The sequence below is a fragment of the Eumetopias jubatus genome, unplaced genomic scaffold (assembly GCF_037043125.1).
Source record: "Eumetopias jubatus isolate StellerSeaLion01/CBP00866 unplaced genomic scaffold, mEumJub1_p1.0 scaffold_10, whole genome shotgun sequence".
Classification (NCBI taxonomy): Eukaryota; Metazoa; Chordata; class Mammalia; order Carnivora; family Otariidae; genus Eumetopias; species Eumetopias jubatus.
In genome coordinates this window covers 70,013,207-70,028,946 of record NW_028274816.1, presented here as the reverse complement: position 1 = coordinate 70,028,946, position 15,740 = coordinate 70,013,207, and the positions used below count along the sequence as shown (strand labels likewise).

At 44.8% G+C, this 15,740-nt stretch overlaps 1 protein-coding gene across 3 annotated transcripts in view; it reads right to left on the bottom strand.

Annotated features, from left to right (window-relative positions):
• SPECC1 (sperm antigen with calponin homology and coiled-coil domains 1) overlaps window positions 1-15,740 on the bottom strand; it is a 272,584-nt gene that overhangs the window by 179,497 nt on the left and 77,347 nt on the right. For all 3 annotated transcript variants that reach the window (XM_028089512.2, XM_088027946.1, XM_028089511.2), the window contains exons 2-3: window positions 13,247-13,417; window positions 4,372-4,507 (exon numbers count right to left, since the gene is read on the bottom strand). In XM_028089512.2, coding sequence (XP_027945313.1) covers window positions 4,372-4,507; window positions 13,247-13,393 — 283 coding nt within the window. In that variant the 5' untranslated portion in view covers window positions 13,394-13,417. The remainder of the gene's footprint in view (window positions 1-4,371; window positions 4,508-13,246; window positions 13,418-15,740) is intronic.

Below are 15,740 nucleotides of genomic sequence, written 5' to 3'. Positions count from 1 at the left end.
CACCTCATACTCCTGGACCACTGTAGGGGTGGGAGCACCTACAGCCCAGAAGCACTGGCTGAGGGGCATCATCACCATGAGACCCCACAGTTTGGCTCATGGGCAGATGCACGGGTCTGGATTCACCATGAATGATGCAGTCTGGGGACACATGACAAATGCACAAGAGCACCAGCTGTCCAAAAGCTGATTTAAAAAATTGTTGAGGACTGCCTACACTTAAAAATAAATTTCCAGAGACAAAATGTAATTTTCAAATTCAACTCTATTAATTCAAAGGACATAATTTCATTGGAATAAAGAAGGGGGTAAACTGAATTCGAATGGAAACTATAGGAATAACAATTTTACCTTGCATGCCAATAGCCCATTACAGTTTACGAGGACAGACAACATACTCAAGATCTTTGTCTTGACGGACACCACCACGTAGCAGATATGCAGGTATTTCCTTAATTTGACAAATAAGCATGCTAATGCCCTAGGGGGTGTGGGAGTGAGCCCACTTTAGGAGCCAGGATTAAACCCAAGTCTTTCTCTGGAATCCTGAACAAAGGGAGGACATGCTGTGATCAAATAATTAAACAGCTCATCAACAAAATGGTTAATAAACACCACAAAAGGCAAGTAGAAGAGGAAGATTTGGTTAAGGCAAAAAAAAAAAAAACTTTAAGTTATGACCTGTATTTTACTCTGTTTTTAATTTTTAAAGCATTGTATGTATGTGTTTAAAAAATTTCAAACAGTATAGAAAGAACTAAGATGAAGTCTTTCCCCCCACCACTTTCAATTCTGGTAACTCCTCAAAGATAACCATTTTTAATCCCTCCAGAAAAAAAAGTTATGATTTCAAATATTAAGGTATACTTTAAAAAAAAAATCAAAGCAAATGAGATCATGCCATAAGCACCATGTTCTTTTCCCCACTTTATAACGTACTTTGATCTTTCCCTATTGGTACATACAAATCTACTTTTCATGGCTGCATACTATTCCACCGGACCAAAATCGCATTATGCAACCAGCTCTGTACTGATACACGCTTAGGTGTTGCCAGTATTTTACAATTATAATAATGCTGCAGCATGTCCACATGTATTGCCATCCTCTTTCAAGTAAATCAGTAATATTAAATGCCAAGGAGATCCTTGGTGGAAGATTATACATATTTCATATGTAGACAGATATTATCAAACTATCCTTGTACATTAACTATAGGTGGGGTCCTGGCTCCCTGTGCCCTTATTAACACCAGAAATGCCTTTAATGTTTGCTCACTGATGAGAGGATATAGTATACCCAATTCTTGCCATTTTTTATTGTATTATTTTTCTTTTTCTTATTGATTTATATAAACTCTGTGTAAATACGCCTTTTGTTACCTGTATCGCAAAAACTTCCGCTTTTTACAGAGCAAGTTTTTATATTTACGTGATTTTTTTTTTCATCTTTTCTTATACGGCTATTGGGTTTGTTCTGACTTGGAAAGGGCCCTCCAAGGCCAAGACTACAAGTTGACTCTGAGGTTTTCTCTTTGCACGTTCATGGTTTCGCCTTTTAAGATCGAACTCTCTCATCCACTTGGAATTTATTTTGATGACAGGAATGAGATCAGGATCCAGCTTTATTTTTTCCTAAAGACCCAATCAGTCATTATTTTCCAATGAATTATCTAGCTTGATATAAAATGCCACTTTTATCCCATTCTATCCTATATATATACTACCCTAGATGTAACCTGGACTTTCTCCACTGTTCCACTGAATTGCATATCTATTCTCCAGTTCCAAGATGCTTAAACTTAGTCCCTTGATTACTGTGTTTTAGAGATTTTTCTGGTTATTCTGGAATATTTAGTCTTCTAGATCAGGGCTTATCAACAGAGACACTATTAACATTTTGGGCCGGATAATTCTTTATTGTGGGGGCTGTTCTATGCGTTGTAGGATGTTTAGCAGAATCCCTGACCTCTGCCCACAAGATGTCAACAGCAGCCCCCTAATAATGACAAAAATATCTGTAGACATTGCTGGTTGTTCCTTGGGTTAGGGTGGAGGGCAAAAGGCCCCCACTGAGAACCACCGTTTTGGATAAACACAGTTACCGTTTTACCAGTGTTTGCGCTCCCAGTCAATTCCCACTGATACCTTAATTGAGATGAAAATGAATTCATAGAATAATTTAGACAATGTTATTATCGTTAAGATATTATACTTATCAAATTCAATCTTTATTATATTTGACCTTCCTATTCAAGAACGATGTGTATCCTTCTTCTTATTTATGTCTTTTATGTCCTTCAAAAGAGTTTTAAGATTTAAAAAAAAAAATGTAGGCTAGGGGCTCCTGGGTGGCTCAGTCATAAAGCGTCTGCCTTTGGCTCAGGTCGGCTCAGGTCGTGATCCCAGGGTCCTGGGATCAAGCCCCGCATCGGGCTCCCTGCTCGGCGGGAAGCCTGCTTCTCCCTCTCCCGCTCCCCCTGCTTGTGTTCCCTCTCTTGCTGTGTCTTTCTCTGTCAAATAAATAAATAAAATCTTTTAAAAAAATAAAAAAAGTAGGCTCTTATAATATTAAGTTTATTCCTAGGTATTTTACCTTTTACATTCCTTTATAAAGAGGATCATTTCTTGTGTTATTTGTCTCTTCTAACCAGTCTTTGATAAGAAAGCTATTTATATTTGAAATTCTATAACCAACAACATGCTAAATTCCTATTGTATCTCATAGATTTGCAGGACATTCTAAGTTTTTTCTAATGATACAATTTTCAGGAAATTCTAAGCATTTTTCTCAAGTACAATGTTATCCTCTGTAGAAAATCATCATTTTGTTTCCTCATTTCTGATATTTCTGTAGCTGGAGATCTCCTGTCTCACTGCCTTGGCTAATACTTGCAGAAAAATTTAGATGGCAGTGGTAATGAGGCAATGTTGAATCATTCTTGACTTTAATGGGAATACTTCCAGGATTTCACCCTTGAGGACAGTTCCAGCTTTGGCTTGAGATACATATATTTTAATCCCACCAGAGAAGTATCCATACATTTATAGTATACCAAAAGTTTGTTTTTATATCTGAAAGATTGCTAATTTTGCCAAACACGTCTTCCATCTCTATGGAGATGACCAGTGGTTCTCCTTTGGTCTATTAATGTTGTAAATAGATTATATTCCTGAATTTCTAAATACTAACACATTCTTGGAGAGCATAAATCCAGTTGGTTGTGATCTACACTATTATTCTTTTAATTTCTCGTTGAATTCCACTTGCTAATATTTCGATCCCACATTTTTACCTCAATATTTGAGAGTGAGAGGATTCTGTTATTTTTTTTAGCAGTGTGTTGTTAACTTTTGGAATTAATGTTTAGGCTGGCATGATAAAAAGAAGTTGTACTTTTACTTGTTGTATTTTTAAAACCAAATGTCTGTATTTAGTACGAAACCAGTCCTTCAAATAGTATAACCATTGTATAGAAATATGAGGCCCTTACATCCCCCCCCCCAAAAAAGTCATATATACTCTTTGTAGATTCAACTTTTTGAAAACTGAGTAAATTAAAATACACCTTTGAAAGCTAATCTGGGTTGTGGTATTTTATGCAGAATGCAAAAATCATAAGTATACTACTGTTCAACCTCCATTATACATTAATAATGACATATTTCAGCTGTTTCCCCATCTTAGACAATTTAGCAATGCACGGAGATCTGCATTATAACAGTTGGACCATGGAAATCTCAGCTCTCTTATATATGTGCGCCCAAAGAAAATTAAATACATTTCTGATGCTTCCCGTGCTCTGAACTCAAATATGATGGTGAAAAAACCATTTTTCTGATACTCAGAAAACCAGGGAAACAGAAAGTTCGCGGGTTCCCGTGGCCACCACCACCTAAGTGACTCAGAGGGTTTTTCCAGTTTTCCAGAGGATCCAGGAAGGATGTCATACACCTAAGTCTTCGAGAGGCCTCCCCGCTTCATTCACTCATCTAACACACCTCACACCAAGACAGCCCCAGAAGGTACAGTGCCTTTCACACACGTGATGACAGATGGACTGCTGCAGGGACAGAGGGAGCCACAGTCTTCTTCATTACCTGTTGTTTCTTGTCTGTCTCCTCACTAGATGTAACGTCCCCGTGGGCGGGGACATTGTTGCCTAAACCCCCGTCTTGGCCCAGAGTGAGGGCCAGTAACACACATCTGATGAGGGGAGGGATGCAGGAATCATGGAAGGTTTTTCATATCGCCAAGATGAATGGCTTGCTTAGGTTCCTCCTGCCTGAGTCCTTCCCACCTGGGGTCTTCCTGCCTGGGGCCCACCTGGGGCCCCCCCACCTGGGGTCTTCCCACCTGGGTCCTTCCTACCTGGGTTGCTCCTCAGGCGGCTCTCAGCAAGCTCAGAGATGGCTCCAGCTGTCGAAGTCTTTTTCAGTCGAACCACCCCGGAAGCGGCGGTACTTCCTGGTTTGTTGAGCATGTCCTCGCTACTGGCCCTCTTGAGCTAAGAGGTAGAGGGAAAGACAGAGGACGAAAACATACATTATCAGTAAGGGGTGCAAAAACCAAGAAAACACTGAGCGGTACCACCTGCCCAGTGGTTAAGATGAAGTAAAGGCACTTGGGCGAGCACGATCATGTGCAGCGGAAAAATGCAAACCCAGACAAACCTGTGTCTATCATATACAGGTCCAAGTATGATCTTCCACTACTGTTTCAAAGAATATTATAAGATTATGAATATTACCCATCATGTCACACTTCAAATAATGAGTTTTTTTTTTTAAACCTGCTTTCCTGTTTTTGTTTTTTAAAGATGGGAGCCGATGAAGAAAGAACTGTGAGATGCACAAAAAGCAAGGTAGGGTAATGCACAAAAAATTCAAGGACAACAAAAAACAGCTTAAAAATACGTATCTCAGTTACAGAGATGTATGTGTGTATATATGTATACATACATATATATACAAGCACATATATATGGAGGGAGTAGAAGGAAAAGATAGAAATGATCTGAATTTGTACCATGTGCTCCACACCAGGCACTCTGTATATGATCTCACACAGACAACATGTTCAGAGGGAAGAGAGGAACCTTCGGGAGGCCAGAAGAACACCGCTAATGGAGGACAGAAAGAAAGCAGAAGAAACCTCTTCCCTGTCCCAAAATCAGCATAACAAACATTTGTTGAAAGGAATTAAAGTCTAAGAGCGGGGAGCCCCTCAATGAGCTCACAGTTCTGGCTCTGGTAAATTACATTCAGGGTTAATGAGAAACACTGCAAATATATTTTCTCAACCATGCTAAGTCTTCTGGAAAGAATATTTCTGAAGAGGCATAGTACTAGAAGGCTGGAGCCAGGCAGATGCCCGGAGCCATCCCAAAAAGATCTGACATCTGGAGAAAGCAGGATGAAAAAGGAAAATGAGGGGTGGGTTGTAATTTGGGCAAAGCCCTGGTTCCGCCCCTGCAAATGCTAGTCTACCTTTTTTCTTTCCTCCCCATTGTTCTTTCATAAAATTTTTTATTGTGATAAAATATGCATAAAAATTACCGTTTTAAAGTGTACAATTTGGTGGCATTAAATACATTCCCATGGTTGTGCAACCATCACCACCATCCACCTCCATAAGTCCGAAGTGAGACTCTCTCTACTCATGAAAGGGTAACTTCCCATAGCCCACTTTCTAAAAGGGGGAAGATGGCAAAAGTCTTAATATTAGCCCAGAAATTCTGGTCGTCTTTAAACAAATTATTCATTTTAAAAACAAATAGCTAATATCAAAACGATGATTTGCATGCACTTCCAGTCCCTAGAAGGGAGCAGAACTGTATTTTCTGGCCAATAGTACAGACCCCTAGTTTAACAACAAGACTAAACAAGGCACTTTGGTCATGGAGAAGTCCCTCGAAGTCACTCAACTGCCCTTCCTACAGGGGCCCCATCACTGTTTCTCTACCTCTTGTCTCAGAGTAACAAAGGTCCCTGCACCCAGTTTCTCCAGCCTCTCAAATTATGTCAGGTCACCAGTGAAATATGTGTTTAGTACTAAATGACAATAGTTCATGATGCCAGCAACTTTTTCTCAATAGAAAAACAAAAAAACAAATTTATTTGCTCTGCCTACAAGCATGCCCAGATGCCTCCGTGGGTCCCCAGAGAAAATCAGTTCTGATTTTAGATTTTGAAAATTCCGTGCACAACACGTCAAATGTAAAAGGGAAATCCTTGCAGTTAAGGGAAATTTCTAACGCAGCAATGCAAATGATATGCACTTGGTTCTGCTGACCTCTATCTGATTCTCGGACAGAACGAAAATCAGTAAGTCTGATGCGGAGTGTGGAATAATCAAACTCCACAGCAAAAGGCCGGGAGAGCAAAGGTTCGGTCTGCAAACCAGAATGGGAGGAATCCAACAAATGAGAGGGCAACCCCGGCCCTCCCCCTCCCTCCTCCCACCACTAAAGCTGCCTCCTGCAATCCCACCCACAGCTCCCACCCACCTCCAGGCTCCGTCCCCTGGGCGTGGCCCACAGGGGGCGAACTTGCTCCTCCCACTCCCCCGTTTCCCTAAGAGCCCGGTCCTTGGTCCTTGCTGAGATGACAGGCGGAAGCCACAGAGTACCGGAGTCAGCAAGCAGTGGGAGACTTAGCCCTTCGTGGTCCCACTCTGTGTTATAAAGAAATGTGAATCTGCCCGTTCCAGGCAGAAGGACGCCCCAGATGTGTTATGGGCCAGCAGCAGGCTATCTCCTTCCGGCGCAGTGTGGGGAGTTTGGGAGGCAGCAAGGCATTTACAGGGGGGCACCTTCCACAAGCAATCCCATCTGAGGACTTATTGCTCAGAAGCTCCCCCAGGAGGCAGCACATATAGACTAAAAGCTGGTCCTTCTTTTCCTCTGCAGCAAACTCCTTCCTCTTTCGCTCTGTTTCGGCGGCGACATCAACGTCAGACACGGAAAGCTACGAGTCTTAGTAATTCTTGGTCTGTCTCTGTTCACGGCTGCGCTTTGGGCTTTGTTTGCTGGTCCCTGAATGCGACTTGGGCACCGCTTGAGGTTTCTGGTTTGTTACAGATGATCACTGGGGCAGGTATGCACTTCAGGTGTTACTTTGATATGTTTAATAAGCATTTTCAATAATGCTTTCACTGATATTTAAGCTGCTGAGCACCTGCACATGAAAGCTTACAAAGGGAAAAAGTTTAAATAGCTCACAGATTAATGTAACTAAGAAATTCCTCCGGATTCCACAAAGATGGGGGGAGGGTTGGAATCTGAAGCTCTCTAAAATCACACGTAACCTAATCCCATCTTCAAAGGTAGAAACCGGGTTATGATTGGAGCAGTGGCTGTCGAACTCGGGGGTGCATGAGAATCCTTGGAGGGCTTGTTAACATGCAGACTGCTGCCGGCACCCCAGCCTCCAATCTGCCCCCCATGCCAGCCCCAAGTTTCGGATTCCCACGGTCTGGAGCAAGGCCTGAGAATCTGCATTTCTAACTGGTTCCCAGTTGGTGCTGCTGCTGCTGCTGCTGACCTGGGAACCACACTCTGAGAACCAATGGTTTAGCACAGCACTGTCGATGGAAATATAACACCAGCCGTGTATGTCTAGTGGCCACATTAACGAAGTGAGAGGGAAGGAAAAATTAACGTTAAGAATATATTTTCTTATGGTGCAGCCACTCTGGACAACAGTATGGAGGTTCCTCAAAAAGTTGAAAATAGAGCTACCGTACGACCCAGCAATTGCACTACTGCGTGTTTACCCCAAAGATACAAATGTGGTGATCCGAAGGGGTATGTGTACCCCAATGTTTATAGCAGCAATGTCCACAATAGCCAAACTATGGAAAGAGCCAAGATGTCCATCAACAGATGAATGGATAAAGAAGATGTGGTATATATATACAATGGAATATTATGCAGCCATCAAAAAACCCCCAAATCCTGCCATTTGCAACAACGTGGATGGAACTATTATGCTAAGTGAAATAAGTCAGTCAGAGAAAGACAATTATCATATGATCTCACTGATATGAGGAGTTTGAGAAACAAGACAGACGATCATCGGGGAAGGGAAGGAAAAATGAAACAAGATGAAACCAGAGAAGGAGACAAACTATGAGACTCTTAATCTCAGGAAAGAAACTGAGGGTTGCTGGAGTGGTGGGGGGTGGGAGGGATGGGGTGTCTGGGTGATAGACATTGGGGAGGGTATTGCTACAGTGAGCGCTGTGAATTGTGTAAGACTGATGAATCACAGACCTGTACCCTTGAAACAAATAATACATTATGTGGTAATAAAAAAATTTTTAAGTTTTTAAATTAAAATTACAAGAGAAAAATATAAATAGTGATTGTAAATATTAAATTTTCAATAAAACATTTAAATAAAAATGTATTTTCTTAACACATTCAAAATATTATTAGTGTAAAATATATTAATGAGGCATTTTACATTTTTTTGGCACTGACTCGTCACAATCGGGTGTGTATTTCACACTTAAGGCACATTTTTTTTTTTGAAGATTTTATTTATTTGTTAACAGAGAGAGAGAGACAGCAAGAGAGGGAACACAAGCAGGGGGAGTGGGAGAGGGAGAAGCAGGCTTCCCGCGGAGCAGGGAGCCCGACACGGGGCTCGATCCCAGGACCCCAGGATCATGACCTGAGCCGAAGGCAGACGCTCAACGACTGAGCCACCTAGGCACCCTTAAGGCACATATAATTTTGACATTTCAAGGGCTCAGCTGCCACCCGTGACCAGTGGCTAGCTTATCAAGCAGCACAGGTAAGGAGTACTCCTGGAGAATGATTACGTAAGACTGGGTCCCCAAGCCTCATGCAGAACATGCCTAAACTACCCTGCTTTCTGAGGGTGGGGGGCTCTGGCCCCCCTGGCCACAGGAGATTGGCCAGGGTCAGTGTATGACTCATGCTTAGCCAAGCAGAGACCTTTCCCAGTTTTTTGCTTGTTGTTTGATTTTTTTTTTTTTTTTTTAACAAATGAGAAGTAAGCAAAGCAGCCAGGTCTTCCAAAGGATGTGGGGTGCGCGAGGAGGCTGGCAGCCATGCTTTGTAAATACAAGCCGCAGGAGAACAGACGTCAAGAGGCGAAGGAGCAGGGATGAGCGACAGAGAAACTGTTCTGGCATGTTCTGGTTCCTGGTGCCGGCCTCTCTGAGCTCCAGTCTTGCACCTCTGTTCTACCCCCAGTGACATGGGAACCTAGGATCTGCGCGATCCACTTCTTTTCTGCTGAAGCTCCTCAAGCCACTGCTTCGCCATTTGCAACGAAGGGGGTCCTGACTCGTAGCCGTGGGCCTTATTAATGGCCAGAATGAAGTGGCCTGTCCACATCAGAGCACCCAGGGCTTTCCTTTCCCGCACTGGGCTTGAGCAGCCCACGGAAGACCTACAGCAACATCCTCCGGACCATCTGGGCTCCTCACCCCTCACCCGGTTCTTACACTGCTCCTGCAGCTGTGGCCAGTACTCGAAGTAGGGCATTTCATCTCACTTTGGTGGCTTTGTTTCAGTTTTCCTATTTGTGACTAGCTCAAATATAGCTACCCATCCCATATGTATCCACTTACTATAAAACAAGTATAGTAAAGATGGCAACTGTACCATCCAGGTGGCTGGTGTATGGGTGTCACTGTCATTCAACATCTCCGTGCACTTGCCATTTCCATAGTAAACTATGGAGGGAAACAGATCCTTTACCCGTGGCTAGAGGCGGGAAGGGGAGAATGGTCAAAACGCAGAAACACAATGAGGGCTAGAAAGGCATAGGCTTGGTACGGCTCCTTCTGCTACCCCTTCCCCCAAACGCTTTCTCTTTTATAGAGTTAAGTCCTGGAGACCCCAAGCGTCAGAGATGACAACATGGATATTTGCTTTTCCCCTGACATTTTCCCCGTGGAACAAGTTTCCAAAAATGTTTACCTATCGGGCAGAAGCAGCCACCATTTCATTGTCCTTAGGAAATCCACCTGAGCTTCAGATCTTTTTTATTAAACACTGCTTTAAAAAAACATTTTGATAGATTCCAGAAGCTCTAATGGTCTGAAGTATATGTATTAATTTAAAATCTGTATGAAAAATGTCTCCCTGAGGCGCCCGGGTGGCTCAGTATGTTAAGCGTCTGCCTTTGGCTCAGGTCATGGTCCCAGGGTCCTGGCATCGAGTCCCGCGTCGGGCTCCCTGCTCAGCAGGGAGTCTGCTTCTTCTCCCTCTCCCTCTGCTGCTCCCCCCTGCTTGTGCTCGCTCTCAAATAAATAAATAAAATCTTTAAAAAAAAAAAAGTCTCCCAAATATGCTATGGGTCAAAGATAATAAAAATAAAAACCATGGAAATAATGGCCAAGTCCAGGGTAATAGAATGATAAACAAAATTATGTGTAGGACATTTTGTCCGCATTTACTCCCCACGGCAAATAAGGTATTATCTTCATCTCAGAACTCAGGACAACGACGTAGCTTGCCTGAGGTTTCACAGCTAGAAAGTGGTCGAGGCAGGACCCCAACTCAGCCTGGTCTGACCCACCCCAAGACCATGCTCTTCCTTATTCAAGCATTCCATCATACTACCACTCCCAGAAGAGCTGGCGTCCTTGGGCATTTCATAAATACGGAGTGCCCGCCAGGGAACAGGTGCTTTCCTAAGCGTGAGGGACAGAGCGGTGCAAGAAACAAAAGAGCACACAGTCCCTGCCCTCATGGGGCTCCTGTTCTATTCGTTGTGAGACAGACGCTGCCCAAGCAGGTGTGTGCAATGGGAGTAAGAGCTAAGAAGGAAGATGAAGCAGGGCGAGGAGGGTGTATGGGGGCCCAAGGGGCACCTTCCGGTGAGTGCTCAGGGGTGGTATCTGATAAGGTGACATTTGAGCATAGACTTAAAGAAGAACTGGCAGAGGTGTAGGGCTGGGGGTAGGGGGAGGAATGCTCCAGGCAGAGGAGCGGCAAACAGGCTGCTGCAGGGGTGCATATAGCTCATGGAGGGGCAGTGCCACTGGGCACCAGGAGAGCATGTGGCTGGAGCCCGGGAGGAGGGAGGTAGAGCAGAGGGGAGGGCAAGGACATCTGAGAGGGAATGGGATCTCCAGGGCATCACTGGCTATATCAAGGATTTTGCTTTTCAGCCCGAGTGAAATGGGGAGCCCCGAGACGCGATGGGACGTAAGTGTTGAAAGGACCACTCTGGTTTCCGCTGAGAACGGACTGTGGGGTGCAAAGACAAAAGCATTGGGATGGTTCAGGTAGGCCGTGCAAGGAAGGGGTGGCATGAGCCAGGGGGTCCCAAGAGAGGCAGAGGCAGTTGGCTTGACGTCGATTTTGAAGGCAGAAGGGATGACATTTTGCTGATGGCCTGTGGCATGTGAGGAAAGCAGGGCCCCAGATGCGGAATGGCCTGAACCACTAAGAGGGTGAAGTTGCTCAAAGGGCAAGATTCACGGGGGCGTGGGAGGTGGAGGGGAAGGAGTCTGCTTTGGACATGTTACATTCTAGGTGCCTTTTACTTACTTTTATTTTTTTTTTAAATTTATTTATTAATTTTAGAAAGAGAGAGAGAAAGAGAGAGCAATAGCATGCGTAAAGGAGAGAGAAGCTCAAGCAGATTCTATGCTGAGCAAAGAGCCTGACACGGGACTCGATCTCACGACTCCGAGCTCATGACCTGAGCTGAAACCAAGAGTCGGACTTTTAACCGACTGAGCCACCCAGGCGCCCCTGTAGGTGCCTTTTAGACATCTAAGTGGTGATGTCACAAAAACAGCTGGAGGGCTCCTGGATGGAGATGCAAATTCGTATGTCATCCACATGTACAGTCGACCCTTGAACAGCACAGGGGTTAGGGGTCAAAAATGCAGTCAAAAATCATGAATGACTATTGACTCACCCAAAACTTTATTCATAGCCTACTATTGACCAGAAGGCTTACGGGTAACATACACAGTCGATTAACACCTAGTTTGTATGTGATCTGTATTACATACTGTATTCTTATAGTAAAGTAAGCTAGAGACAAGAAAATGTTAAGAAAATACACTTACAGTACTGTACGTAGAAAATATGCAGTTCAAACCCATGTTCAAGTGTCAACTGTAGTATTAAAATTCACGAGAACAGACACTAACGCCTAGAACAACTGTTCTCAACGCGGCCAGTGCTGACCCTCACTCAGGGAGCATGTTGGAAATTTTGGGGGGGGGCATGTTTAGTCAGCCCCCTGATTGGAGGTGCTACTTGTATTTAATGGGTGGGAAGATGGGGAACCCAGACATCCTACAACACACGTGGCAATCTTGTACACAACGTTGTCCCATATCCCACAGAACTCTCACACGTTCTGCAGACATTCACAGAGGGCGAGCACCTTTTTGTCATTATCTGAGCCTTGAGCATCCCTTGGTTTTACATGGAAAAACAACGTACTTCCTACACAGCTGCCCCATCCATGAGGCTCCAAGGAGCACCTTAGGTCTGTCAGCAGTCACGCTCAAGCACATGCAGAGGCAGATACAGGTTATTTAATTAAACACGAATTGCCTCTTCTTTTTCTTTTATAGTTAGGATGTTATATTGATTTTTCAAGAGTACGTGTGTAGGCAGGTTATACGATCTCTGAATCTCCTCTCAGGATAGTAAGGGAGGCTTTGGGGGTGACACAGCAGCTAGAAACGAGGTGAGACCCCCCCAAACTGCACCCTGGGCCCACCTGACATTAGAAACCCAGAGGATGAACAGGAGCCAGCAATGGAGACCCCGAGGTGCCGCCAGGGAAGGAGGAGACAACGGAGGGAAGGTACTCCCAGACGGAGGGCGTAATCAATCATGTTAACGCTACTGACGGGCAAGTAAGACGAGATGGAGCATTGACAACTCCATGATCAGGACTGGGGAGATCACCAGTGATCTTGACCCCCATCTGCTAGGGTGCTGGGGCAAAACTCTAAACGGAGAGTCTACGTCATTCAGGGCAGGGGAATCTAATTTCTCTGTTAAACATGTTGCACATTTCCTTTCTCAGGCCCAGAGCACCCCTGCTCCCCGCCTTTGCTCTCTTCCTTTGGGTCAGGATGGGCTGGTTCTCCTGGGACCCTCCAGGGAGCCTCCTTCCTGACCTTGACCTGACCTTGACCTTGCTAGTCTTGCTTACTGCCCTCTTCAGTCCTCCCGCCCGGGGCTCCCGGGGGCACCCAGCACCCATGTGCTGGGTGTTTCGGTCTGTACCTTGCTGAGCCGGGACTCAAAAGCCAGCGAGGTGGAAGATTTCGAACTCTTCATGCCTGAAGGGGCCGCAGGGAGGGGCCGTGCACGGTCTGTCCCATGGCTGCCCGCTTTGATGACCGGATTCCAGGGTTTGGCTGCACTCCTCATGTTTGTCCTAGTGAGTCCGTCTTTCTGCACAAGACCGAAAAGAGAAACGTGTGTCCACAACTTGAACATGCTGAGCAACATCACAGAGCTCTCCCCCCATCTCCACGTTCCCACGGTTATCACAGAGATCGAAGGTTTCTCTTTGGCCTGCACGGTGAGTATTCTCTGGAGCTGACACCTTCGCGTGAAGGCTACTTTGTACAATTCATGTAGGCTTTTACCAAACTAGTGAAACTTACCTGCGATATAATTGATGCTCTGACATTACTTTTCAGCCAAATGTCGGCTCCTTCTTGTTCAGGGTATTACTGTATTAGTATATGGTATAATACATACCATTATTATGCTCTGCTATTATACTATATGGCCATATGCTAAATACATATCCCCCTAAAACAGGGCAGCTTGAGTCAAGACATTCTGTGTCCATAAGCCTTGCAGCTTCGGGGTTGACAGGGGCACAACCTACCTAATTTTCAAATGGATCTAAATGAATTACTTGAAAATTGGATTTCACAGAAGCATAGCTTTTTCCTTCTTTCAAGTAAAAATGGGTATCATTTAAAAATGAATGGAGCATATTTTAATTGGCCGGACCTGACATTGTATGGCAGAGTTACCACCACCCCCCCGCCGCCCCAACTAAACTGTTTTATGAAAGAAATCTGTGCTAAGGAGCAAGCTGCAGTTAAAGGCCAGAGGGGAGAGCCTGCAGACAGAGGTGTGGAAGGCAGCCTGAGGCTTGCCATCAGCAGTCAGGGTTCTCATTCCTGAGTGAGGAGTGGCCTGCCCTCTCCGGACCTCTCCGAGCCTGTTTTCTTCTATCAGTAGCACAACAACACAGGAGTAAATGCTCTCTAGGGGCTCATTCAGCTCCAGCCCTGCCCCTGCCATTGTGTATTCCAATGACCAAGGGTGTGGCACAGAATACTAAAACCCCAGGTAATGCCGCATCCCTTCAAAGAAACAAACCAGAAAAATGCACTTTAAAAAAACACCCAGTAGGTGACTGACAGCTAATTCCAGGGGCCACGCTCATAGAACCTGGAGGTCTAATGAACTGTCCCCGAGGGAGGGATCCTAGCTGGTGCCAAGCAGCTCTGGGCCCCCTCTCCAGAGCCTCCCCGCATCCGGGTAGATGGCACCAGCCACCTATCGGAAAAACAATAGGCCGCCTCCTCAGCCTAGCTCAGGCTGTGACCTCTTCTGTTCCTGTCTGGAAGACACCAATCCCGACTGACAGTGCTTCTCAGCCAGGACCAGCCAGCTCCTATTCCTGCTTCCAGTGATTCACTGGCGGTGACACCTGTCCAAGAATCCACCTGCAGCTATGGGGACGTGGCTACAGGTGAAGATACGTATATGAAGACTTTGCCGTGTGTTCTCGCCAGTGTTTCTGAAAAAATATCTCCATGATTTCAGTTCTATGATTTAGTGCTGAACCTGATTAGCCTCAGCTTGGTGGCGGATATCGTGATGACTTTTTTTTTAAAGATTTTATTTTATTTATTTGACAGAGAGAGACACAGCGAGAGACGGAACACAAGCAGGGGGAGTGGGAGAGGGAGAAGCAGGCTTCCCGCGGAGCAGGGAGCCCGATGCGGGGCTCGATCCCAGGACCCTGGGATCATGACCTGAGCTGAAGGCAGACGCTTAACGACTGAGCCACCCAGGCGCCCCGATGATTTTTTTTTTAATTCCGTGGTACTTCTTGTGTATTTTACTGAGGTTTAGCACCAATTATTTTTCTTTTCTTTCTTGACCTGCGATGCTTAATGCTGGTTTCCATGGCAACAACGAGAGCATTCCTAGATTGGCAACTACACAGTAACTCATCTTATTGGGACTCCTAACAGAAATGAGCCGACATGGCCTGAGTAATTCTTGAAGAGCATGACTGATTACTTTTACCAGTTACTACAGAATCAGCCTGGAACACGTCAGTCTGTCTTTATGAAGATGACGCAAATAAAATATGTTTAATCAAGGCATCCCTATATGTTATGATTATAACTGGTTCGAAATGACTATTACAGGCCTTACTTTATGAAAACATAAGGTGATTCTGCCCAAGACCAAGGTGATTCTTGGTCAAAACTCAAGATCTAAACTCCTCTCTTAACCTCTGGCAACAAATCTGGCCAACAAATCTTCTGGGTAGTGCACCTGGAAAATGTTCAGCCCTTTTTCAAAGACTGATGAGCTACTTGCTCTGAGGCAAAATTCTCAGGGTTACTTCACTTGCATCATTCCTCCTTTCTTTATTCCTCCTAGAAACTTCTGAACCCAATCAAATTGTTACCAGAGAGCGTGTCTCATCTGGACCCCTCCTGTTTGCCATGCTATC